The sequence below is a fragment of the Erythrolamprus reginae genome, chromosome Z, assembly GCF_031021105.1.
Source record: "Erythrolamprus reginae isolate rEryReg1 chromosome Z, rEryReg1.hap1, whole genome shotgun sequence".
In the NCBI taxonomy this organism is placed as follows: Eukaryota; Metazoa; Chordata; class Lepidosauria; order Squamata; family Dipsadidae; genus Erythrolamprus; species Erythrolamprus reginae.
The window spans coordinates 64,912,071-64,937,273 of record NC_091963.1 but is presented as its reverse complement, the minus strand read 5'-3'; the positions used below and the strand labels follow the sequence as shown (position 1 = coordinate 64,937,273).

General features: G+C 41.2%; 1 protein-coding gene across 2 annotated transcripts in view; it reads left to right on the top strand.

Annotated features, from left to right (window-relative positions):
- The window catches only part of POU6F2 (POU class 6 homeobox 2), a 639,429-nt gene that overhangs the window by 236,656 nt on the left and 377,570 nt on the right, over positions 1-25,203 (top strand). For both annotated transcript variants that reach the window (XM_070767398.1, XM_070767397.1), the window contains exon 3: positions 16,046-16,274. In XM_070767398.1, the coding sequence (XP_070623499.1) occupies positions 16,046-16,274 (229 nt within the window). The remainder of the gene's footprint in view (positions 1-16,045; positions 16,275-25,203) is intronic.

Below are 25,203 nucleotides of genomic sequence, written 5' to 3'. Positions count from 1 at the left end.
TGTATCATGTTGAAGGAGGAGATTGTATTTGTTTGATATTTGTTTTTTTTGTCGGCTGAAAATTATCTTATCAAGGAGATTGTTTTTTTGAAAACCTAATTTGTTCTTATCTTCATTATATTTTGATTTAATTTGTAAGTAGTGTAACCAATCTACTTTAATACCTTTTTCCATGAGTTTTTGTTTAGGAATTAGATCATTATTTTCGTTTAACAGTTGGTTAAAAAAAAGAAAATACTTAAAAATTATACATCAAGAAAAATGTCCAACTAAAACAACATGTAAAACTAGTAAACAACGACATGAATCATAATACCAAATTGAAATGATAAAATGTAAACATCGATCGACACAAATTTTGAACTACAAAGAAATTGAATGAATAAACTCATAAATCACTGATAAATAATGGCACTAGCAACTACGTCAAATACATATGGATAAAACTTCAGGAAAATCTATACCACCTATAAACTTAAACCACAGGCCACAAAACATAGAAGCCCCAGCTCCAACGCTGGCCCCACACACTCTTCTTACTACTCTTTTCTTGCTCTATTTTTCTATTAATCCTCCTCTTGTATTTCTTTCCCTTCTTTCTAAATCCCTTTCCCTTTTTTTCCCTCTCCTTCCCCAATCACGCATGCTATATAAGTAAACTATAATTGCTAGAATGTACATTATATATATTCCCTTTATTTTTCTTTACCCTGTTTATTGGTATATAACCAATAAACATATTTTTTTAAAAAAACAAATTATAGAAAACTTAAATTTACCAGACTGAATAAATTGTATACCAAAACTTTATGGATAGGTTTTAGCTTTATTAACTGATTTCAATTATTTTAATTACAATGCTATGACGAAAATGCTGAAGTATTCAGATGTGATATTATAGTAGTTTGTTAAGAAATATGTTATTAACAATTTTTACTTTTCTGTACTGATCTGAATCATAACTAGTCTTTCTTTTTTGTATTAGTAAGACTTCTATGCTTAGCGGAGCAATGGTAGCTCCTTTACACGTTAAATGTTGTTTGTCTTGTCTTGTCTTATATTTTTAAAAAATCAATAAAAATGTTTTTTAAAAAAAGAAAATGCAGTTTGTGACAAATGCCTGGCCAGATATACAAAAGAAAATACAGAAGATTGATGATTGGGCTGCAGCTGACATCACCAAGCTTTTAAAAGCAGCTCAGAAAGTTTATAGGAATAGGGATGATGTGAAGAGTAAACAAAAAGCTCAAATGTTGGCAACAGTCCTTAAGGCAAACAAGACAAGGGAACCTAGGGATGTTGTTGGTAGAGGCAGAACTTTTGGGAGGCTTCGGGCAATGCAGGGGAAATTCCTTGGACTAGGGCGAGGATCTAGGCAATGGATGAGACCTGCTGAGACAGGCAAGAAATGTTTTGTGTGTGGCAAGGAAGGGCATTTTTCTTATTTATTTATTTATTTATTTATTTATTCATTCATTCATTTGTCCAATACACAAATACATAAGAAGAAAAAAGACATGTGGTAATATATATAAGGGTAAAAGTAAACTTAGAGGAGAGGATATATGAAAGGAAGAGAATATATATGATAGGTGAAAGAAAGGAAAGACAATTGGACAGGGGACGAAAGGCACACCAGTGCACTTATGTACGCCCCTTACTGGCCTCTTAGGAACCTGGAGAGGTCAATCATGGAGAGTCTAAGGGAGAAATGTTGGGGGTTAAGGGTTGACACAATTGAGTCCGGTAATGAGTTCCATGCTTCGATAACTCGATTGTTGAAATCATATTTTTTACAGTCAAGTTTGGAGCGGTTCGTATTAAGTTTGAATCTGTTGCGTGCCCTTGTGTTGTTGTGGTTGAAGCTTAACTAGTCATTGACCGGTAGGACGTTGCAGCATATGATCTTGTGGGCAATACTCAAATCGTGTTTTAGGCACTGTAGTTCTAGGCTTTCTAGGCCCAGGATTGTTAGTCTATTTTCGTAGGATATTCTGTTTCGAGTGGAGGAGTGAAGGGCTCTTCTGGTGAAATATCTTTGGACATTTTCAAGGGTGTTGATGTCTGAGATGTGGTATGGGTTCCAGACAGATGAGCAGTAGTCTAGGATGGGTTTGGCAAAAGTTTTGTAGGCTCTTGTGAATAGTGTGAGATTGCCTGAGCAGAAGCTGCGTAGGATCAGGTTAACAACTCTAGAAGCTTTTTTGGTGATATAGTTGCAGTGGGCTTTAGCACTTAGGTCATTCGATATTAGTATTCCAAGGTCTTTTACTGAGTGTGGGTTAGCAGTGAGTGATTGTTTATTCAGTTCGTATGTGCGGTTTGGATTCTTTTTGCCGATGTGGAGGGTAGAGCATTTGTTGGTTGATATTTGAAGTTGCCAGGTGTTAGACCAGTCTGAGACAAAGTCTAGGTCTTTTGGGAGAGTGAGTGTGTTATCAGTAGTGTTGAAAAGTTTCACATCGTCGGCAAAAAGAACACAGTTGCTTTCGATATGGTCACAGAGGTCATTAATGTAGAGAATGAAGAGAGTAGGACCTAGTACGCTTCCCTGGGGAACGACGCTTATGACAGGGGCAGGGGTGGAGATGGCGCTACCAAGTTTGACAATTTGTTGCCTGTTTGACAGGAATGCGGTAATCCAGTTGTGGAGGAGTCCTGAGATGCCATAGGATTTGAGTTTTAGGAGTTGTTTGTCATGGACCACTGAGTCGAAGGCTTTGCAAAAGTCTATATAAATTGCATCAATGGATTTTCCTTGGTCGAGGTGGGTAGTCCAAATGTTTTTGCAGTGAAGTAGTTGTAGGTTGCAGGATAATTTATTTCTGAATCCAAATTGTTTGTTTGAGTAGGTTATTAGATTCTAAGTAGAGGGTGATTGATCGATTTATAATTGATTCCATGATTTTACAAGGGACACAACAGAGAGATATTGGTCTGTAGTTGTCCACTAGTGAAGGGTCTCCTTTTTTGAAAATGGGGATGACTACTGCTTTTGATCACAGCTTGGGGAGCGTGCTGGTCCTGAAGGATTTTTGGAAGATAATGCTTAGGGGTTCAGCAAGAGCAGAAGAAAGTTTCCTTAGGAAGTATGCACAGAGACTGTCTGGTCCGGCAGATAGGGAAAGTTTGAGGTCACGGATTGCTTTTTCTACGCGGTCTACAGTGAAGACAATTTGGGTTAGGTTTTTTAATGGGTTTGAGGTGCGATTTGCGAAGATGGGGGAAAAGCCATTGCTGTTAACAAAAACAGAGCCAAAAGAAGAGTTGAAAAGGTTGGCTTTGGATGGGTCATCATGGTATTCTTTGTTATTGGGTCTTACGAGTGGTGGAATAGGTCTGGAGTCATTGAGTTTGTTGTTGACGAAGTTATAAAAAGCTCGGTTAGACTTGGTGCGCAGGAGGCTTTCCTCTTGTTTGCTGTGATAGTTGAGGCATTCTGCTTTTATTTGTTGGCATATGCTTTTGTAGCGGACTTTAAAGTTGGTTACTGGGCTTTTTTTGTTTCTACGCCAGAGTGATCTTTTTTTGGTTTGCAGTTTCTTTATCGAGACAGGTATGTTATTTTTTATTTACCTTTGGAAGAAGTGAGTGGCACATGTAGTTCTATAAGCCTTTTGATTTGGAGTAAGAACATATTGTAGAGATCATCAGTGGTGATGCAGTTAGACAACAAGGATTGCCAGTTAAGGATTGAGAGATTGGCATCTATGAGATCATAGTTGGCTTTCCTAAAGGAGTCACGTCATTCTGGTGAGTGTTTAGATGATGTAGGTTGAGGTTGAAGTTGATCGTACTGTGGTCGCTGTTGGAGAAGGGTTCTTTTGTGTGCAGTCCATAAATAGCACTTTTGCTGTTGCAAAATATGAGGTCAAGACAGTTGTTGAGTCTGGTGTTGTTTGATACTAATTGTTCCAGTCCTAGGCTGGTGATGGCATTATAGATGGCGGTATGTATAGGTTCAGTGGAGCATTCATTTAGTGACCAGTTGATGTGTGGTAAGTTGAGGTCACCAAGGAAGATAATGGGATGGGGGCAGGAGGTTGCCCAAGTTAGGAGGGAGGTTAGTTTAGTTGCATGGGTAATGTCGTAGCTTGGAGCTCTGTAGCACAGTAGGAAATGGAGTGTAGTGTTGAGGGAAATGTCACAAACTAGGCTTTCAGGGAGGATAAGATCATGTGCAACTTGAATGTTTTTTAGATTGAGTGAGCTTTTGTAGAATATGGCTACACCACCCCCTCTGCGGGATTTACGGTCAGACTGGAAGACCAGGTAGTTATTTTGTGTGATGAAGGAGTCGGGATAGGAAGGATTCAGCCATGTTTCACAAACAAAGATTAAGTCAAATAAGTTGGTGTCAAGTAGGATGAGGAATTCAGACAACTTGTTGATAATACTTCTTGCATTGATTAGTTTACATTTGAGATTGAGTTTGTGATCAGGGGTGAGATTGGATTGAGCTGAGTTGAAATTGGATTGAAATGAGGTAGTAAGAGGCGTGCTATCCTATTTGTTGCTTGAAGTGCTAGGGGGGATGGTGGGTGGAGAAGTGTGGGATGGTTGAGGAGGGACAGTGGGTTTGGAGATGAAGGGAGGGTTATGAGTTTTGGTCCTGATGCAATCAGAGCAGTAGTCAATGTAGAGGTTAGTTTCACCTTGGTCACAATGTCTCCGGAGTTCGGCCCGTAGTTCCCGAGAGCGGATGCGTTGGAGTAGTGTTAGGTCTGGTCTGGATCTGAGTTTGTTGTATTTTGCATTATTTATGGCGATGGAGTTCATGGTCTTAATGAACTGTTTGGTAGTTTCATTTTTGCAGACTATTCTGCACATCCGGGGAGCCATTGATCCATCACTGTACTTTAGTACAGGGCCGCTTCTAGAAACCTCTAAGATATCATCAGGGGCGATTGATTGAGGATGATGGTTGTGGATGATACTACAAATATTTGATAGATCGGTTTCCCCATTTTCCTCTAGGCCAGAAAGTATGGCGTTATGGCGTTTATGTCCCCGTTCCATGGCATCTTGCATTAGGGTGGAGATGTCAGTAGTAGGGTTTGGAGATAGAGGTTGTGGTGGCCTAGGTGGAGTATAAAGTGGTGGTGGTGGGGTGATGTAGGGTACTTGTTTTGGTGTTTTAGTGTTGATCAGATCTTGGATGTTTTTTCCATGGAGGCAAGCCGTGATTCCATGCTTTCTGTGTATGATTGTTGAGATTTAGAGACTGTTGTTAGGATTATATTGGACAGATTGCTGAAGGAGTCTGGTTTGGGAGTACAAGTTGGGCAGAAATAGTAGAATGAGGGATTATCTTGAAGAAAAGTGGCGACATGTTTATTTACGCTAAGGCAGGTATGGTGAGCTGATTTTTTGCATGAGTGACATTTTATAAATCCTTCTTGTATATTAATATTGTTGTTGCACATAAAGCAAAAGTTGAAGTTATCAGAATTATCTACTTGGGGTTTCTTCTTACTTGGCATAGCTGGGATGAGTCTTAATAATCTATTTGTTGATTATTGATTGTTTGACTAGGATGTATGTTGAGATGAGATTTGACTGAAGAAAACTTGGATGTGACTGCTGGGTTCCTTTGCAGCCACTAGGGGGGTTTGTAGCGTCACTGTTTTGAAAGTAGAAGCTTTGTTAAATTATCCACGTGGTAATGGCGATGGCTATCCCCTGTTTAAGTGTGGAGGCAGTTGGAATTTTAGTTTTGGACTATTGCTGCTGCTTCAGAGTCCTTTGGGATCAGCTTTTTAGCTCTGGGAAGAGGTATTATGATCTTCAGGAAGGTTGCTGTGGGCTCCAGAGGCTCGGGGGAGTCCTCCTGGCATCTGGCGCTCCTGGCAGAGTCAGCTGGGCATTGGGGCTTCCTGTGGGGGGTTGCTGAGGGCTCCGGAGGCTCGGGGGAGTCCTTCTTACCTCTGGCGCTCCTGGCAGAGTCAGCTGGGCGTTGGGGCTTCGGGGGAGGTCCAGAGGCTCAGGGGAGTCCTCCTGGCTTCTGGCGCTCGTCGGGGCTTCGGGGGAGGTCGCAGATGGCTTCGGAGGCTCGGGGGAGTCCTCCTTGCTTCTGGCTCTCCCAGCAGAGTCATCTGGGCATTGGGGATTTGTGTGTGGGGGGTGTTCGCTTCTTGGAGTTCTCTGCAGAAGACCCAGGGGACAGAGCAGCATTTGTTCTCCCTCATGGGAGAAGATTATTAGGGATGTCAGGGGGGTTGATAGGTTCCCAGGAACCCTTGATAAATTTATTTGTGGAACCTGAGAATGAAGAGTTTTTGTTTTTAATTGATATTGGTGCTACTAGAACTTCTATTTGTCAGCCTGAAGGGTGAAGCAGGGAACTGAGATTTTAAGAATAAGAGGGGTACAGAGTATACCCTTTGATGTGCCTATAATAAGAAGTGTTATGTTACGACAGGGAACTTGTGGTATAACTCTAGATGTCCTTTTGGTGCCTGAGGCTGGTATGCATTTTTTTAAAAATATATTTTTTATCTTGATACTTTCAGATGGTTTGACATCCATATATTTACATTCACATTAATATATTATATATTTATACATTTGTAGACATATTTCTTTTATACTGTTCCATGTCTTATTATTGATTTGCATTTCTTTTTTGTGTTCAATTATACCACTTTGTCCAGGTGGAATTGTAATGAGTCCTTTTGATTGTTCAATTCCATAGTTGGTCCATTTCTGCGCATTCATATTAATTATCTCCTTGTTGCTAGGTATCTGTGGGTCTTTCCATTTTTTTGCATAAGCAATTATTGCAGCTGTTACAATGTGTAATATTAAATATTTTTTAACATATAAATTTCTAATGATGCCTACCAGAAAGAATTATTTTGTAAATTTGATTGCTGTATTCGTTATTTCTTGTAGACACTTTCTAAGTTTCCTCCAGTATTTTTTCACCTTGGGACATAACCACCATAGATGGAAGAAGGTGCCCTGCTCTTTTTTACACGTCCAACCTATCGGATTATAATTTGGATATATCTGGGCCAATCTTTTTGGTGCTAAATGCCACTTATACAACATTTTATATTGGTTCTCTTTGTAAATTATTGATTTGGTAATTTTAATATTTCTTGCCCAAAATTGCTCCCATTCTGACAGGTGAATATTACAGCCGATGTTTTTCACCCAAGTGGCTATCGTTCCTTTAACTATTTCCTCATGTTTTTCATATTCTATCAAATATTTATAAATTTTTGATATTATTTTTTTTCCTCTGGGCCTGTTAACAATTTGTCTAATTGCTGAGTTTGGCTGTCAATAACTGTCATTTTTATAGCTCATTTGAATTTGCAAATAAGTCCACCAATCTATATTTATATTTTATGTCTCCAATTCTTCCCTGCTTCTCAATTTGCCAAATGGGTCTAGAACAGTGATGGCAAACCTTTTTTCCTCGGGTACCAAAAGCTTGTGCGCACACACTATCACACCTGCACAAGTGCCCACACCCATAATCCAATGCCTGTGGAGGACAAATATTGCCTCCGCTGCTACCCCAGAGGCCCTCTGAAGGTCAGAAACAGCACATTTCCCAACTTCTGGTGGGCCTCCTAGGTCCATTTTTCACCCTCCCCAGGCTCTAGAGACTTCCCTGGAGCCTGGGGAAGGCAAAAATGCCCTCTCACATACCCTTGGAGGCCTTCCAGAAGCTGAAAACACCCTCCCACAACCTCAGTGCAAGCTGAAAATCACCTGCCCAGTGCATACATGTGTGCTGGAGCTGAGCTAGGGCAATGGCTCGCGTGCCGGCAGATATGCCTCTGTGTGCCACCTGTGGCACCAATGCCATAGGTTCACCATCACTGGTCTAGAATGCTTTTTATATTTAATTGTTTTAGTTATCTCAATTGTATTTAGGTAAATTAATGCCTCTATAGTTGACAGCCATTTTGGAATTTTCAAATGGTGTTTTCGTCTAATTTCTTTCCATGTGTTTAATAAAGAATTTCTAATTAAATGGCTATTAAAATATTTCTATTTTTTATCACCAATGTCCGAGAGATATGCATGCCATCCCTTTTCCAAATCGTGTCCTTCTAATTGTAATATACGTTTATTTTTCAAATTAATCCATTATTTTTTCCATGATAGGGAGGTAGCCTTGTAATATATCTTCCAGTCTGGTAGTCCAAAGCCAGGTGAATATTACGGCCGATGTTTTTCACCCGTTGCTTTTAATGTCCTGTAAATCAGTTTCTTCCTTTGCCAAATAAATTTGGAGATCATTTTGTTTAATTCTGTAAAGAATTTTGAATCTAATTTTATGGGAATAATTTCAAATAGAAAAAGAAAGTTTGGAAGTATGCTAATCTTAATGAATGATATTCTTCCTATCAAAGACAATTGTAATTTGTTTCATTTTTCTAAGTCCATTTTTGTTTGATTTACCAATTTTATATAAATGTCTTCTTTTATCGATGAGCATCTATTGGTTAAATGTATCCCTAGATATTTAATTTTCTTTGTACTTTTAAATCCCAATTTAATTTCTAATTCCTCTTTTTGTATTATTGTCAAATTTTTAATCAAAAATTGGGGGGGGGGATTGTCTGGTAATTTCCAGTTCTGCGGATTGACCGTATGCTTTTATTTTTGTAATTAATGATTGCCCTGTTTCTAATGGATCTTCTAGAAAAAAATACTAAGTCATCCACAAAGGCCTGTACTTTATATTCTTCCTTTTTTACTTTTGTTCCCTTAATGTTACTATCATTACAAATTCTATTTAAAAGACTTTCCAGTGTTAGCACGAAGAGCAGAGGTGTCAATGGACATCCCTGTCTGACACCTTTCTTTATTTGGAATGTTTTAGTGATTTCAGTATTAACAATTGCTCTGGCTTTCTGGGAGGTATAATAATAATAATAATAATAATAATAATAATAATAATAATAATAATAATAATAATAATTATTATTATTATTATTTATTAGATTTGTATGCCGCCCCTCTCTGAAGACTCGGGGCGGTTCACAACAATAATAAAAACAATATTATAGTAGAACAAATCTAATATTAAAACCCTATCATTATTTAAAAAACCAAACATCACATTCATATTAAACATAAAGCAAAGTATAAAAGGGCCTGGGGGAAAGGTGTCTCAACTCCCCCATGCCTGGAGGTATAAGTGAGTCTTGAGTAGTTTACGAAAGACAGGGAGGGTAGGGGCAATTCTAATCCCTGGGGGGAGTTGATTCCAGAGGGCTGGGGCCGCCACAGAGAAGGCTCTTCCCCTAGGGCCTGCCAAATGACATTGTTTAGTCGACGGGACCCGGAGAAGGCCAACTCTGTGGGACCTTATCGGTCAATGGGATTCATGCAGTAGCAGGCGGTTCCAGAGGTACTCTGGTCCAATGCCATGTAAGGCTTTAAAGGTCATAACCAACACTTTGAATTGTGACTGGAAACTGATCAGCAGTCGATGCAAGCCATGGAGTGTTGTGGAAACGTGGGCGAATCTTGGAAGCCCCACGATGGCTCTTGCGGCTGCGTTCTGCACGATCTGAAATTTCTGAACACTTTTCAAAGGTAGCCCCATGTAGAGAGCATTGCAGTAATCGAACCTCGAGGTGATGAGGGCATGAGCGACTGTGAGCAATGACTCCCTGTCCAAATAGGGCCGCAACTGGTGCACCAGGTGAACCTGGGCAAACACCCTCCTCGCCACAGCCGAAAGATTATGTTCCAATGTCAGCTGTGGATCGAGGAGGATGCCCAAGTTGCGAACCCTCTGAGGGGGTCAGTAGTTCCCCCCCCAGGGTAATGGATGGACAGATGGAATTGTCCTTGGGAGGCAAAACCCACAGCCACTCCATCTTGTCTGGGTTGAGTTTATGTCAGATCTCTCTGTTATATTGAAGGAACATCATAGCTCCTTTTTGCCTCTAGGCCCAACCCAGGGCCATTTCAAGGCAGTTAATTTATTCATAGCCAACAACTATATTCTGTATATATCACATGTTTTTTGCTGAAATTTTAAAATTAAGGGAGACTAGTAATGGTTCCATCCTAGTCTCCCTTAATTTTAAAATTTCAGCAAAAAACATGTGATACATACATACATTATATATGTATGTATGTATGTATGTATGTATGTATGTATGAATGAATGAATGAATGAATGAATGAATGAATGTATGTATGTATATATATATTTCTGTTTTAAATAACTAATCTATTTTTAATTAAATTATTGGGGGGGTTAATTGATGGATAATTGGGGTGGGTGTAGTAATGTGTATGAAATGAATGATTGGGATGGGTGAGATGGGTGGGGTGGCTGGGATTATGGTATGGAAGAGGTGAATGGGATTGTCATGAATGACTTTGGTCCATCTGACATTGGAGAAGCAGGAGGGGAGGGGACACCTATCTCTGGGGTGGCAGAGGGTCAGAATATTCCGGTGCTGCTGGGGAGAGACAGATATGGTGGGAGCCATAGAGCTAGCCATTCCAGGGGAAGGAGAAATCGCTGCTTAATAGTGATCCGGACAGACCTTGACTCCAATTGGATAAAAGAGTCAACTGACAATAAGTCAGTCGAGGTGACTGGGGCCCATCCTTGTCCATCTGTCTGGGAAGAGTTTGATCTGGTGACACCTGATGAAGTGGACAAGGCCATTGGATCTTTGATCTCTGCCACCTGTTTGCTGGATCCATGTCCCATCCAGAGTTGGCCTTCTCCAGGTCCCATTGACAAAACTCCAAAAAACCCACCTCTGCCGTCAGGCATGGGGGAATTGATTTCTCCGAGCCGTTTCATTTTAGGTATGATTTGTCTGGGATGCATGACTGTTTTAATAAGGATTTTAAGCTGTTCTTTTTAACCATTAGATTTGTACTATGTATTGTTGTTATAAGCTGCTCTGAGTCTCCGGAGAGGGGCGGCATAAAAATCAGAAATCAGAAATCAGAAATCAGAAATCAGAAATCAGAAATCAGAAATCAGAAATCAGAAATCAGAAATCAGAAATCAGAAATCAGAAATCAGAAATCAGAAATCAGAAATCAGAAATCAGAAATCAGAAATCAAAAAATCAAAAATCAAAAATCAAAAATCAAAAATCAAAAATCAAAAATCAAATCTCTGGCGGGCCCAGGACAGGGGTTTATCTTCCGTCCGTTCTCAGCGGCTTTCGATACCATCGACCATGGTATCCTCCTGTGCCAGCTGGAGGGGTTGGGAGTGGGAGGCACTGTCTTTCAGTGGTTCTCCTCCTACCTCTCCGGTCAGTTGCAGTCAGTGTTAGTGGGGCGTCAGAGGTCAACCTCTAGGTTTCTCCCTTGTGGGGTGCCTCAGGGGTCGGTCCTCTCCCCCCTGCTATTTAATATCTACATGAAACCACTGGGCGAGATTATCCAGGGGCATGGGGTGAGGTACCTTCAGTATGCTGATGATACCCAGTTGTATATCTCCACCCCATGTCCAGTCAATGAAGCAGTGGAAGCAATGTGCCGGTGCCTGGAGGCTGTTGGGGTGTGGATGGGTGTCAACAGACTCAAACTCAACACTGATAAGATGGAGTGGCTGTGGGTTTTGCCTCCCGAGGACAATCCCATCTGTCTGTCCATTACCCTGGGGGGGATTTTTGACCCCCTCAGAGAGGGTACGCAACTTGGGTGTCCTCCTTGATCCACAACTTACATTAGAGAACCATCTTTCAGCTGTGGCGAGGGGGGCATTTGCCCAGGTTCACCTGGTGCACCAGTTGTGGCCCTATCTGGACCGGGACTCACTACTCACATTTACTCATGCCCTCATCACCTCGAAGTTCAACTACTACAGCTATGAGAGCAATCATGGTATGCCCATGTTACACCAACACTCCGCAGTCTGCATTGGTTGCCGATCGGTTTCTGGTCACAATTCAAAGTGTTGGTTATGATCTATAAATCCCTTCATGGCATCGGACCAGAATATCTCTGGGACCACCTTCTGCCGCTCGAATCCCAGCGACCGATTAGGTCCCACAGAGTTGGCCTTCTCTGGGTCCCATCAATGAAACAATGTCATCTGGTGGGTCCCAGGGGAAGAGCCTTCTCTGTGGCAGCCCCGACCTTCTGGAATCAACTCCCCCCGGAGATTAGGACTACCCCCACCCTCCTTGCCTTTCGCAAACTCCTTAAAGCCCACCTCTGCCGTCAGGCATGGGGAAATTGATTCCCCTGGGCTGTTTCCATTTTATGCAAGGTTTGTCTGAGATGTATGATTGTTTTTATATTAAGGATTTTAAATTGTTTTTATCGTTGAATTTGTACCATGTTTTGTGTTGTGAGCCACTCTGAATCTTCGGAGAGGGGCAGCATTCAAATCTAATTAATAATAATAATAATAATAATAATAATAATAATAATAATAATAAATGGCTCAGGGCCAACTCTATTTATGGGACTGCATCTTTCCTCATACCTCACTGTGGCCAGTAAGGGCCCAAAGAGTTGGCCTTCTCCAGGTCCCATCTGCCAAACAATGTTGGTTGGCAGGAACTTGAGGAAGAGCCTTCTCCATGGTGACTCCAACCCTGTGGAATCAACTGCCCCAGAAATTTGCATTATCTCCTCTCTACCAGTCTTCCAGAAAACCGTTAAGCCATTTTCTGGAAGGCCTGGAATTAGGACTGAATGTTAGTATGTATGGGTTTTTTTATATATATTTTTTATTTTTAACTTCTGGGTTCGGCATTCGGGAGGCCGCCAAGAAGCCCCGCCGCCCGGCTGTCACATTTTAAAACAGCCGGGGGGGCTTCTCAGCGGCCTCCCGAATGCCGAACCTGGAAGTTTGGGTTTGGTGTTCGGGTTCAGGAGGCTGCTGGGAAGCCCCCCGGCTGTTTCAAAAAGCGACAGCTGGGCGGCGGGGCTTCTCGGCGATGGCAGCGGCGGATTTGTAAGAAGAAAAAAGTTTGTAAGAAGAGGCAAAAAAATTTTTGAACCCCAGGTTCGTATCTCGGGTTGTTCGTAAGACGAGGGGCTCGTATCATGAGGTACCACTGTATATTGCTTTTTATTGTACTAAAAAGGGAAAGTATATTATATTGTATTGTATATTGTATGTTTTATAATGGAGGAAAAAATATAAAAAAATTATACCCAGAACAAAAAAGGTTGCAAAATGGGACAAAACTCACTTAACAACTACCTTGCTTAGCAACAGAAACGTAGGTTGAGTACTAACTGTATTAACAGAGGATTATATTTTTCTTTTTTATTCTGGGGTGTATGGAGAGGTAGTGAATTGGAAAAGCATTCCAGAAAGTGAAGAATGTGTTTAAAAGTTTCCAATTTTTGCACTTAATTCTGCCTCTAAAAATACAGTAAACCCTTTGGTATAAGTACTGTCCTTGCATCCAGCTAATCTCAATATAACTACTCAAAAATATACATTGTGTGCAGTAGTGGGTTTTAAAACCCGTTACTAAAACTCATGCATGACACTTCTGCACATGCCTCCCCCACTGCTACCAGTTTGTAGAACTAGACCGAATTGGGAGAAACCCACTGCTGATTGTATGAATAAATCTGATTGCTTAGAGGGGTTGTGAGTGCTCCTATAAACATTGCTGAATTTAATAGCAATAAGACATACACTGCTTCAGAGTGCTTTACGGCTCTCTCTAAATGGTTTACAGAGTCAACATGTTTCCTCCAACAGTATGGGTCCTCATTTTACTGACCTTGGAAGGATGGAAGTCAAACTTGAGCCAGTTAGGATAAAATTAGCCTGCAATACAGCATTCTAAAAACTGCCGCCATGGCTCCAACTAAGGTTGCAACATAATTAAATAATAATTTATATTTTTATACATTTTAAACTGTTAAATTATGTTTTATCAGTTATATTTCTCCAAGTTGCATAATTAATCAATCAAGAACCATATTTAATTTTTTTAAGATAAGGAATAGAATTTAGCCCTATAAAATGCCTCTTTCCATCTATATTTCAGCAGTCTGTATAGCTCGGTTACCATAATTGTGGATAATTTCTGAAACAGTTACACTTTTTAAAATATTGATTAGTTTAATATTATGTCTCATCTTTGGACTAATTTTTAATGTCTTTAACCCTGCTGTTCTGTTCGAAAAAAGTTCCTAATGTTATGTTCCCGGGTCACCCTGACCCGGACCGAAAACTCTTCATTTGCAGTGCTTATGTTTGGTCTTTTTGAAAGCTTTTTTCACCTGGAAACATGTTTGAACATTTCTGCACACAATGGAATGAAAATTGAACTGAAAAAATTAATCCTTATTGGTTTATTTTGCACATAAATGTGCCTCCCCCCCCGTTTTTGTGAAAGTTTTTTCAATTTATGGATAGTTTTGCTTGCAAAATCCATTCTATTTTACTAAAGTTGGTGTGGGATTGGTAGCTTGAACATTTCTGCACACAATGATATGAAAATTGAACTGAGAAAATTAATCCTTATTGGTTTATTTTGCTCATAAATGGGCCCCCATGCTTATACTCAAATAGGCTTATACTCGAGTAGGCTTATACTCGAGTATAAAATGATATGGTCTTATATTCAAAAATAAACCAATAAGAATCATTTTTTTTCAGTTCATTTCTATTTTTCTTATGTTTAGGATTGTTCAATTTAGTATATCAAAACTTTTGAGTTTATTGATAATTTTGCCTGCAAAATGCATTCTATTTTACTATTCTATTTTGGTGTGGGATTGGTAGCTTGAACCTTTCTGAACATAATGATATGAAAATTAAACTGAAAAAATGATCCTTATTGGTTTATTTTGCTCATAAATGGGCCCCCATGCTTATACTCAAATAGGCTTATACTCGAGTAGGCTTATACTCGAGTATAAAACAATAAACCAATAAGAGTCATTTTTTTCAGTTCATTTATATTTTTCTTATGTTCAGGATTGTTCAATTTAGTATATCAAACCTTTTGGGGGAAAATTCCTTAGGGATTTGTAGCCTTAAAAAATATAAATTGACACGAAATTCAAAAAGGATGGGGGGAGGGGCTTTTTGATCAAAATAAAAATATAAGTCTCAATTTTTCCAGTTCAATTTTCATATCATTATGTTCATAAATGTTCAAACTAGTTTTCCAGTGGAAAAAGTTTTCAAAAAGACCAAATTCAAGTACCTAAAAAAAATCATTTTGATCCGGGTCTATATGACCCGAACAGAGTAAATGTGACCTTTTTTTTGCCAAGAAAAAATTTTTTCCCCCACCCCCACAAATATTTTTTTGATGATCAGCATTGTTAAATTGAGTAAATGAATGCGTAAGATTTTAAAGAATATTTCGGATTTGGAGCATAAAAAAATAAAAAGTGAAAATTGTTGCAAGCAGCCAGGGGGGGGGGAGGCCTTATTTCTGATGTTAAAAAAACAGTAAGAATCATTTTTTTCAGTTCCTTTATATTTTTCTTATATTCAGAAATGTTCAAGGTACCATTCCCACACCAACTCCAGTAAAATAGACTGCATTTTGCAAGCAAAACTATCCATAAATTAAAAAAACTTTCACAAAAATGGGGGGGGAGGCACATTTATGGGCAAAATAAACCAATAAGGATTAATTTTTTCAGTTCAATTTTCATTCCATTGTGTGAAGAAATGTTCAGACTACTTTCCAAGTGAAAAAAGCTTTCAAAAAGACCAAACATAAGCACTGCAAATGAAGAGTTTTCGGTCCGGGTCAGGGTGACCCGGGAACATAACATTAGGGAGGTTTTTTTTTCAGCAAGAAAGAAACCTCCCACCCCCCAAAAAAAATTCTCATAGAGAGAACCCCTGAAATGATGAAAAGTCATGAAATTTCAAGTTTCAGATATGCAGGGAAAATTTTTTACAGGGTCTCAAACCTTGATTTCGGGTCTCACAGACCCGAACAGAACAGCAGGGTTTTAAATGTGGCTTTAATGTGACTTTAAATGAGTCACAAGATCAGATGCATTGGAAGAATCTATGGCTCCAGTGAAATAATTGCTTCCCACTTTATTTTGTTAAATGATAATCTGTGATCTTTATATTTTGTTGCAGCCATTGTTGACAGCTCAGCAGCTAACCTCAGCTGTAGCTGGAGTAATGCCAGGAGTCCCTCCAGCACTGAATCAACCTATTCTGATTCCCTTCAACATGGCTGGACAATTGGGTGGTCAGCAAAGTCTTGTCCTGACTTTACCTACTGCTAACCTCACAAACATCCAAGGGCTTGTAGCAGCAGCTGCAGCAGGAGGCATCATGACATTGCCACTGCAAAATCTACAAGGTAAAAATTATTGGATCTTCATCATATTGATTTATTACCATGTGACATGCTCTGTAAATGTAAAACCATATTTTGAAAAGTTACATTCCTTGATGCAGATTCACGTGCTTTCTCCTTGATGGCTATCTCTTAGATATAGTTTATACTTTTTAAAAGCCTGGATGGTAAAATGCATGCCTAATTTGGTACTTGTGATAAATACATGTATGATCTTCAACCGTTGTCATCTTTGGCAATGATCGGAATAGCCAGAATTATAGAAATTTGAAATCTAATTTGAAGAAAGCATGTGCTACATAATATTCTAACCTGTGGAAGTTTTCAGTAGATTCACTTGTCTACTTGTGGAGAAACATCCACAATCAGGCTTTCTTCAAAATGCTTTTTATTTTATTAGGAAAGTTTAATGTTTCATTGTGTGGATTCAAGGAACATATCATGCAAAAACTAAGCCAGAAATAGGCTTTTGTCAGATTGTTTGCCCATTGTGGCAGCAACTCTATTTCCTGTGGATGATATGCTCTTGCCAAATTTCTTTTTTCCTTCTAGAGATGGCCAGCAATATTATGCTATTTGCCTATTGGTAAAATTTTCTAGTTCTGCCAGCAAACTATGCTTATGGCCTAGTCTCAAATCTGAAGTATATTTGGGGGGTGGGGGAGCATTGAGTTGTTTATGGAATTACAGCAAAGAGAGACAATATTCCATAGCAAGGATTATTACAAAGAAAATTGCCAGCACTTTCAGTTTTCTGATTCCTTCTCGTATTTTCCTCTATCCATGGCTTCATTCTTTCTGTGTTTGAAAACACATGCAATACTTGGAATAGTATAGTCTTTTCAACCCAAAATTGAGGTTAGGATTAGGGTTAAATATAGCATTGTTATAGAAATGGATATTGGTAGTTGTAACTGGAGGCACACTGAAGAAGTCTGACATTGTTGAAAATATTCAGGGTAGATTAAAGAGATGCTGCATTAATCTGTGGAATGATGTTATTTGTTACAAATTTATTTTATAATCAGATGATGATGACGCAAGGAAATTGTGGTGCAAATTTTTGAATAGTTAATAAATACAATACAATGATTGGTATAAAGGCACTATGATTGGTTAATTTAGACATGCAAATTTCTTCTAATGCATATTACACAATGAAGCAGTATAACATACAGCTAGAATATTCAGTGATGATCCAATGTTATTATACATTAAGTTCTGGAACTGAAGACAGACTTAAGAAACACAGCTCTTTATTCAAGCAACAAGTAAGATCCAGCAAAGAACCAGGCTGACAGCTCTCCCTTTTCTAGAGGGCTGTCAGATGGCTCGACCAAGTAACAGGCTTTATTTTCTCACTTGAATAGCAGACCTTGGAGTAAACAATACAGACTCAATACTTAAATATTATATATAACTCGCATAGTAGCATATACCCTATTTTTAAACCCCTAAGGATTCTTTCATATGCTAATAATGCAAGAACTTATCTGTCTTCAGACAGATGAATTGGAGAATAGGAATCTGTTAAAAATGTACAAAATGATAATGCTTATTATAACTATTGTGTAAAGTACAGGCAGAGTTTATATCAAAATATTTTTGTTAGAAAAGCTACCTCCAGTCACTTTTCTGTCATTATACCCATAAATGATGTAATAGCTGCAGTCAGGACCAATGTTCCCTCTAACCTGCGCAGCGCGCTGTGGTGCAGACAAATGTCAAAGACGGCACAGACTTTTCCAAGCCCATGCAGAGTCGGCGCCCTCTCTCTCCGCCCGATAGCTGATCTGCCCCTCCCAAGCTGTCAGCAGGGATAAAGCCCCTGCTTCTCTGGCTCTGTCTGGGGCTGTCGTCATGCGCACCCACCTCCCCTGCAATCTCAGAAGAAGGCAGAAGATCAGGGGGGGCTGATGGAGGCCAGCCCCCTTGCACCGATCAAGGCTGCCCCACGGGCTTTCTCTAGTGTCTGGATGTAGAGTGCTGAAGGATGCCCTTCCGCTTCCCCTCAGTTGCCGCCGCACGCACTGTGTCACTTGCCCGGTGGTGGGTGTTTCTCGTGGGGTCCCTGCCGGCACCACCCCCAGTTTGGATGGGGGCAGCTAGTCGCCATGGGCATCTGAAGTAAGGCTGCTGCCAGCAGGGACCCCACGAGAAACACCCACTGCCAGACAAGTGATAAGGTGCACGTGACAACTGAGGGGAAGCAAAGGGGCATCCCTCGGGGCTCAAGAAAGCCCACAGGGTGGCCTCGCTCCATCAGGCCCCACCCTGTCCACCCCCCACTGAGCCTGGCATCCCTTTCCCGAGGGGAAAAGCATGAGGGGGAATCCGTGAGCAGGAGGACAATGACGCCCACCATCCTCAGCTGGCTTGGGGCTTGCATAAGTGCCGCAACGTGCCACTTTTCCCCTCCTGTCGCACGTCAGTTAGTCAGGTTGGCTGGCTTGGTGGGGTGGGTGCAGCAGAGGGAAGCACTGACTTGGCCTTTGCTTGCATAGCCAGGCTCTTGGGAGAGAGGGAACCAGCCGTACACCCTGCAGCTGCCCACCCCCCATTGAAGATGAATATGAGACGGAGGTGGCCCACATCGAGAGCATGGAACAGGTAGCAAGAGCAGGGAGAGAGAAAGAGAAAGAGAGAAAGAAAGAGAGAGAGAGAGAGTGAGAGAGAGAAAGAAAGAAAGCAAGAGGGAGAGAGAGAGGTAGAAAAGGAGAGGAAGGTACACCTCAAGTGTTCGTCCTATACCTTAGACTCCTTTTCCAAGCCAGCCCCCAGCAAAACCCTGGCTGCAGGGGGGGGCTCGACAGCTTCTTCCCCACCCCAAAACGTGAAGGTGAAACCCCGAGCACAGGAGAGGAGTTGATTGTGCTCCGCTGGCTCGCCTGGCTGTAAAACCAGGAAGTTCTGCGTGAAACTGGAGAATAAGCTCAGAAGAAGTGGAGTAGGCTGCTGGCTGGTTCCCAGAGAGACAGAGGCAGAGAGACGAGAGAGGAAAAGGGAGGGGGGACAAAGGAAATGATGGAAAGAATGAAGAAGGGGTAGAACAAACAAATGAGAGAGAGAAGCCGAGAGAAGGAAAAGGAGAGGGGAGAGAAAAATAGAAATGAAAGGAAGAGAATGAGAGAAATGAGAGCAAAAGGGGGAGAAAAAAGAGAAATGAGAAAATGATTGAGGCAGAGAATAACAGGAAAGAGAAACAGAGAGAGAAGTGACTCTTGATTTATAGCATATGGTAAAAAGCACCAAAATAATAACAAAGAAAAAACCCAGCCATCACCTGTTTTTGGAAATGGTTCAAGAGTTCACACACACACACACACACACACAAGGGGGGAGGAGACAGGGATGGAAAAAGAGAGGAGAAGTGAGAGGGGGAAGGAATGAGAGAAAAAGGGAGGAAGAGGGAGAAATGAGAAACAAATGAGAGAGAAAAGGGGGAGAGACAGGAGAAAGACCCAGAAATGAGACAGGGGTAGAAATTTGAGGGTGGATGATTGATTATTAAATATGGATTGACTATGGAATGATGGTAAAAGATATATTTAGGTGTTGTTTAATATTAGGATGTATTAATTCGTAAAATTGGATTAGAATTTTAGAACTATATAGAATTACATAGGTAAAATTAATGGAAGATACATATGATAAATAAGAGGTTTATGATATGTTCTGTATGGTTTTATGACTTTGCATTATGAATTTAAAATATACTTGGAAATGTAGAAGAATGATGAAAGTTAATAATAGTAAATGCTAAATGCCTGAAAATTAATTGACTTTGGAAATATTGAATGAAATTATAGAAAAGTAAATATGGAAATATATTAATTGATGCATTGGTGTTCAGATAGATTTTCATAGTATTATTAGATTACTATAATACTATGATAAATATTTAAGAAATGAAGATTTTAAAGCATGGATTTATTAATAGGGGTTTTTTTTTTTGTTGGTTGCTTTAGTTTTAATAGTAATAGATTTTGGTTTTGTTTTATTATTAATTTCTTTTAATAAAAAAGAAGGGAATTTTTTTTCTATTAATTAGGAAAAAATTATATGAGGGCTTTTTGCTTCTTTTAAGCAGAATGTATAAGAAGGAGGAGTAGGCATGATGGCCTATCTGGATTTATTAGTGGATAATGATATTAATTGAAATATAAAATAACAGAATAACATAGTGGGAAGGGACCTTATAATAATTACGGAATAAGTTGTCTTGGGTAACATCTGTGAGAAAAAAATCAGGCACTCAGGCATGAAAAATTATTTGTATGTTTGTTTGTTTATTTATTTCATTTATTTATTTAGACTTGTCCCGAAGGGACAGCCGCTCAGATATTTTTCCGCCCATACCGAAAAAAATTAGAGGGAACTTTGGTCAGGACCTTCAGTGGGTCATTGATTATCACTTAAAATTTCATTAGCCTTCCACTGAAATTGATTGAGGGCTGATAAAAGACAATAAGAATAATATGAAATTGATTTATATCATGATAATAAATTGCCATATAATATTTACTGGTTTAAGTAAACTTATAGCAAAATTTTAAAGAGAATTTAAGAAGCATGGAAGATATTTCCAACAGAGAAGCATTTGTTAGAGAAATGATATTTCTTAGGAATCAAAAGATAGAGATAATGGAAAGACTATATCTCCATGTCCTCCTATCTATTAGCTCACATCAATATCTGTAAGATATTGCATCGGATGTGGAATAAGAATGTGGACACCAAAGAACTGGGATTAATGGGTCACTTTATTAACTGATAAATCAACTTTAACTGATTATCAACAAATGACTAGGACCTGCAGAGGCCAATAAGAAAAATGGGGTGGAAATTCCTGTCAATAAACCTTCCTGAGTAACTATGGGCATAGCCCCTTTCTGAGCAAACTGAGGGGACCATTCCTTCACTTTATTCTAGGCCACGCTCACAAAGCATGTGAGAGGACTCACTGTCAAATCCCCATCCAGGTATTGGGGTAGATGAGTCCCAAGAGCATCCCCCCTCCATTTTCTCAGGCCATTTCTGCCCAGAGTTCCTGGCAAGGGGCAGCCCATCATCTTCCAAAATTTGCCCTAAAGGAGAATGCACAGTTGCTACTGCTGCCCATTTCTGCCCCTCACCTGCCACGGTGAGGAGTTGAATCTCTATTTTGGCCCCCAACTCCCCTCCCAGCCTGCAACAGCTCACGCAGGCACCTCTGCAGTTCCTCAAGAAAAATATCATTTCCTTCATCTGAAAGGTGAACGTTGTCAGCTCAGTAGAGACCCGGCCTAGAAATCCTAATCTCAGCATGTTTAATAATGCTGCCTCCCAGTTCCTCTACAATTCTGCCCACTGCCTTGTTAACCGTCTTCCTGGCTTTATTGACTCTCTTTGGGGATACTGCATTGTACCACACAATCCTCGGAAGGATTTCTGACCAGACCAAATGCATGTCTAGCCACAACTCACTGAGGACCTTCAGGTCTTCATGAGCTTGACAGATCATGGCCAAGTCCTTCAAAACTCTCAGGTCATTGCCACCCAAGTGCAAGATCAATCACTTGGGTGATACAACCAGGTGGTGCTTGCCCAAAAGCAATGGGAGGAGCCCCTCTCAGTGAAGGCCTCTCCAGCCTAGCCAGACCACATTGGCCCAATGGCCCAGTGACATCTGCATCCCGATGGAAGATTTTGCAGCTCTCCTTCTGGCCCAGAAGACTATACTGTGGCCACAAAGCAATACCGTAGGCTTCTCCCTTGACAGTAAATCTGAAAGGCAGAACAAGATAGGGTTAGTCATAAAACAGTAATAAGGCCACCCTATTCGGGTGACCGGATGTAAGTCCAGAAAGCGTTCGACCTCCAACGGCCAATGGCCCTAATCCAATTGTCAGAAAAGCCAGATGCAGCAATGTCAGCATCAATTTGAAAGGAATGTTCCATAGCAACCAGAGTCACCCCCGATTTCCCTAAGGGCCCTAGAGGTCACTTACCAAAATTGGTATCTAGTAAGTGGGGAACCATCTCAGTGACAGAAGAGGTAATCACAACCTGGGCACCTGATGGAGCTGAAGGCAGCCAATGCTGCCACTGGACAGATCCTTCTATCGGATGTGGGGGGAAGGCCGACCAGGGACCCCCTGTCTAATTGGTCCATCTTGGACATCCTAAGGAGGAGGGAGACACCAGCACCCTCAAAGAACAGGTCACTCGCTTGGAGAGCCCAACGCAATCTATCCCACTGGGTTGATGGAAGAACCTTGCTCACCCTGAAAGGTCTGAAGAAAAGTGTTGTGGCGGCTGTGTCTAGCCTCATATAATGAAGTGCATAGTCTTCCCATTTCCCACTAATGTCTATAATCTGCTAGAGGGATAAAGGCCATCTAGAATCCTCCACACTATGAGTCCCTTCACAGGTCCAACCCTCGAGCATTCTCTTAATCTTGAAGTCAGTAGAAGCATCGCTAAAACCTCCCGACTTGGAGAGGAATGCCAAGCCTGCTAGCTTACCTCAGATAATAATAATAATAATAATAATAATAATAATAATAATAATAATAACAACAACAACAATAATAATAATAATAACAACAACAACAGCAACTACAACAAACAACAATAACAGTATTAATAATACAATAATAGCATCCGGTTCTGGTGGGGCAGCAGGAGGCAGCTGGGAGACGCTCCTCCCACTAGACTACGGCGAAAGATCCAGGATATAGATAATTGGTTAGCTCAAGACAGCCCTTTTCAATACTGTCTGATGTGGGAAGATCTGTGGCAGAGACTGAAATTGCCGAGGGCTTTATTTGGGGCGTTTTGAGACAAGAGCGATCAAAGAAAAAATACGGTGAGATCAGCTGTAAGGCGGAAGATGGCTGCCGTCTTTGGATGCCACCCCCTCCGCCTCTGTCTCTAACCCTAAAACTGTGGTTGGAAGGAACTAAGGGGTTTTTGGACTGTTTTGAGGCTGCCAACTTAAATTGAGATCATGAGCTGAGGTGACCGGCAGCTGAGCAAGTGGAAGCTGGGCAGAGTGAAAGCGAAGCAAGTGTGCGTGTATATATGCGGAGCTGAGTGGAAACAAAACAGGCGAAAGCTGAGCTGATAACATCAAAGATGGCTGGGCGGCCGGGAGCCCCCGGGAACTGGCTGGTGAGAGCAGGCAAATCTGGGGCTCTGGTAGTGAAAGCAGCCAGCGCTGGAAGACCTGCCAGAAGAAGATCTGTGGGTCGGAGGGACCAGGACCGGCCATCAAGAGAAGAGTTGGCGAGGATGGTGGCTGGCCGCATTGTGGCCATTTTAAGATCATATGGTTTACCAGGAAGCTGGAGATGTCAACCTGTGAGAGGGGCCGTCACTCGAAAGCAACCTGTGGAAACCAAGACCTGACTAATAAGGACCATGTTCCCTGTACGGAGCCAGCTGAGCCAGGAGGAGACCAAAGTTACAACAATGGAGGTGAGAACTTACTTAGAAGACTGGAGATTAAGGAGATACCCCCCACCCCCCTCCTGGACTACTATTTTTGAAAAAACAGTCCTTTTCCTTTATTGCCTTTGGAAGAATCTTACCGTACCCTTAGTGGAAGACTCAGGAAACTTGTAAAGGACTGACTCAAACTAATCTAATGTATTGTATTTTTTAATGAACTGCTTTTAGTGTTTTTAGTGTAAATTAAGTTAATTGATTTTATCTATATCCTTGCTATTTATTATTAGTACTAATTTTGGAGTAATTGGTATTTATCAGTATTAATTAATTAGTATTAATCTGTATTTTTAATTCTATATTTAATTTTATATTTTAATTAAATTATTGGGGGGATTTTTAATTGATGGATAAGTGGGGCGGGTGTAGTAATATGTATGGAATGAATGGCTGGTATGGCTGGTATGGCTGGGGTGGGTGGGATTATGGTATGGATGAGGTAAATGGGAACGACATGAATGACACATTTGGTCCACCTGATGCTGGAGAGGTGGGAGGGGGCACCTATCTCTGGGGTGGCAGAGGGTCAGAATATTCTGGTGCTGCTGGGGAGAGGCAGATATGGTGGGAGCCACGGAGCTAGCCGTTCCAGGGGAAGGAGGGATTGCTGCTTAATAGCTATTCCTTGTTCCGGTTCCGTGAGCTCAACCCAGGGTATTGGTGATGAGTGTAATCCTGGCCCTGGCCTCAGGCTGCTGCTACTCAATGCCAAGTTGGTGGTAAATAAAGCTCTCCTCATCCGGGATTTGATCCTGGATGAGGAAGCCGACCTGACACGTGTGACCGAGACCTGGCTGGCCCAGAGGGAGGAGTTCCTCTCTCTGAAATTTGCCCAGCTGGGTTTCAGGTATGGCATCAGCCTCGACCCCAGGGAAGGGGGGGGGGAGGAGTGGCTATTATAGCCAGGGAGAGCCTTTGCCTGCATAGACTTGTTGCCCCAGAGATTGCGGGTTTGAGTCCCTCCTTTTGAAGTTGGACTTAGGGGTTCAGATGGGCTTGTTTCTCATGTAGCTGCCTCCCAGCTGCATGTCAAAAACCCTGCCTGTGCTGCTCAAGCAGGTAGCCGGGCTGGCAGTAGGATTCCCCAGAGTTATTATCTTGGGGGACTTTAAACTGCCATCGCTCGGCGAAACCTCTGGGTTAGCGCAGGAGTTCATGGCCACCATGACAGCCATGGACATGACTCAAGTAGTACAGGGTCCAACTCACAAGGGGGGGCATGCACCCAACATGGTATTCTTCTCTGGGCAATTGAGTAATGGTGTGAGACTAAGGGACTTAGAAGTGTTGCCTTTGTCATGGTCAGACCATTTTCTATTGCGGCTTGACTTCCTGGCTCCAATCCTTCCCCGCAGGGAGGCAGAACCGATGAGGCAGTTTTGCCCCAGATGCCTGATGGACCCAGAGGGCTTTCAGGGGGCGCTTGGGGTTATTCCAGAGG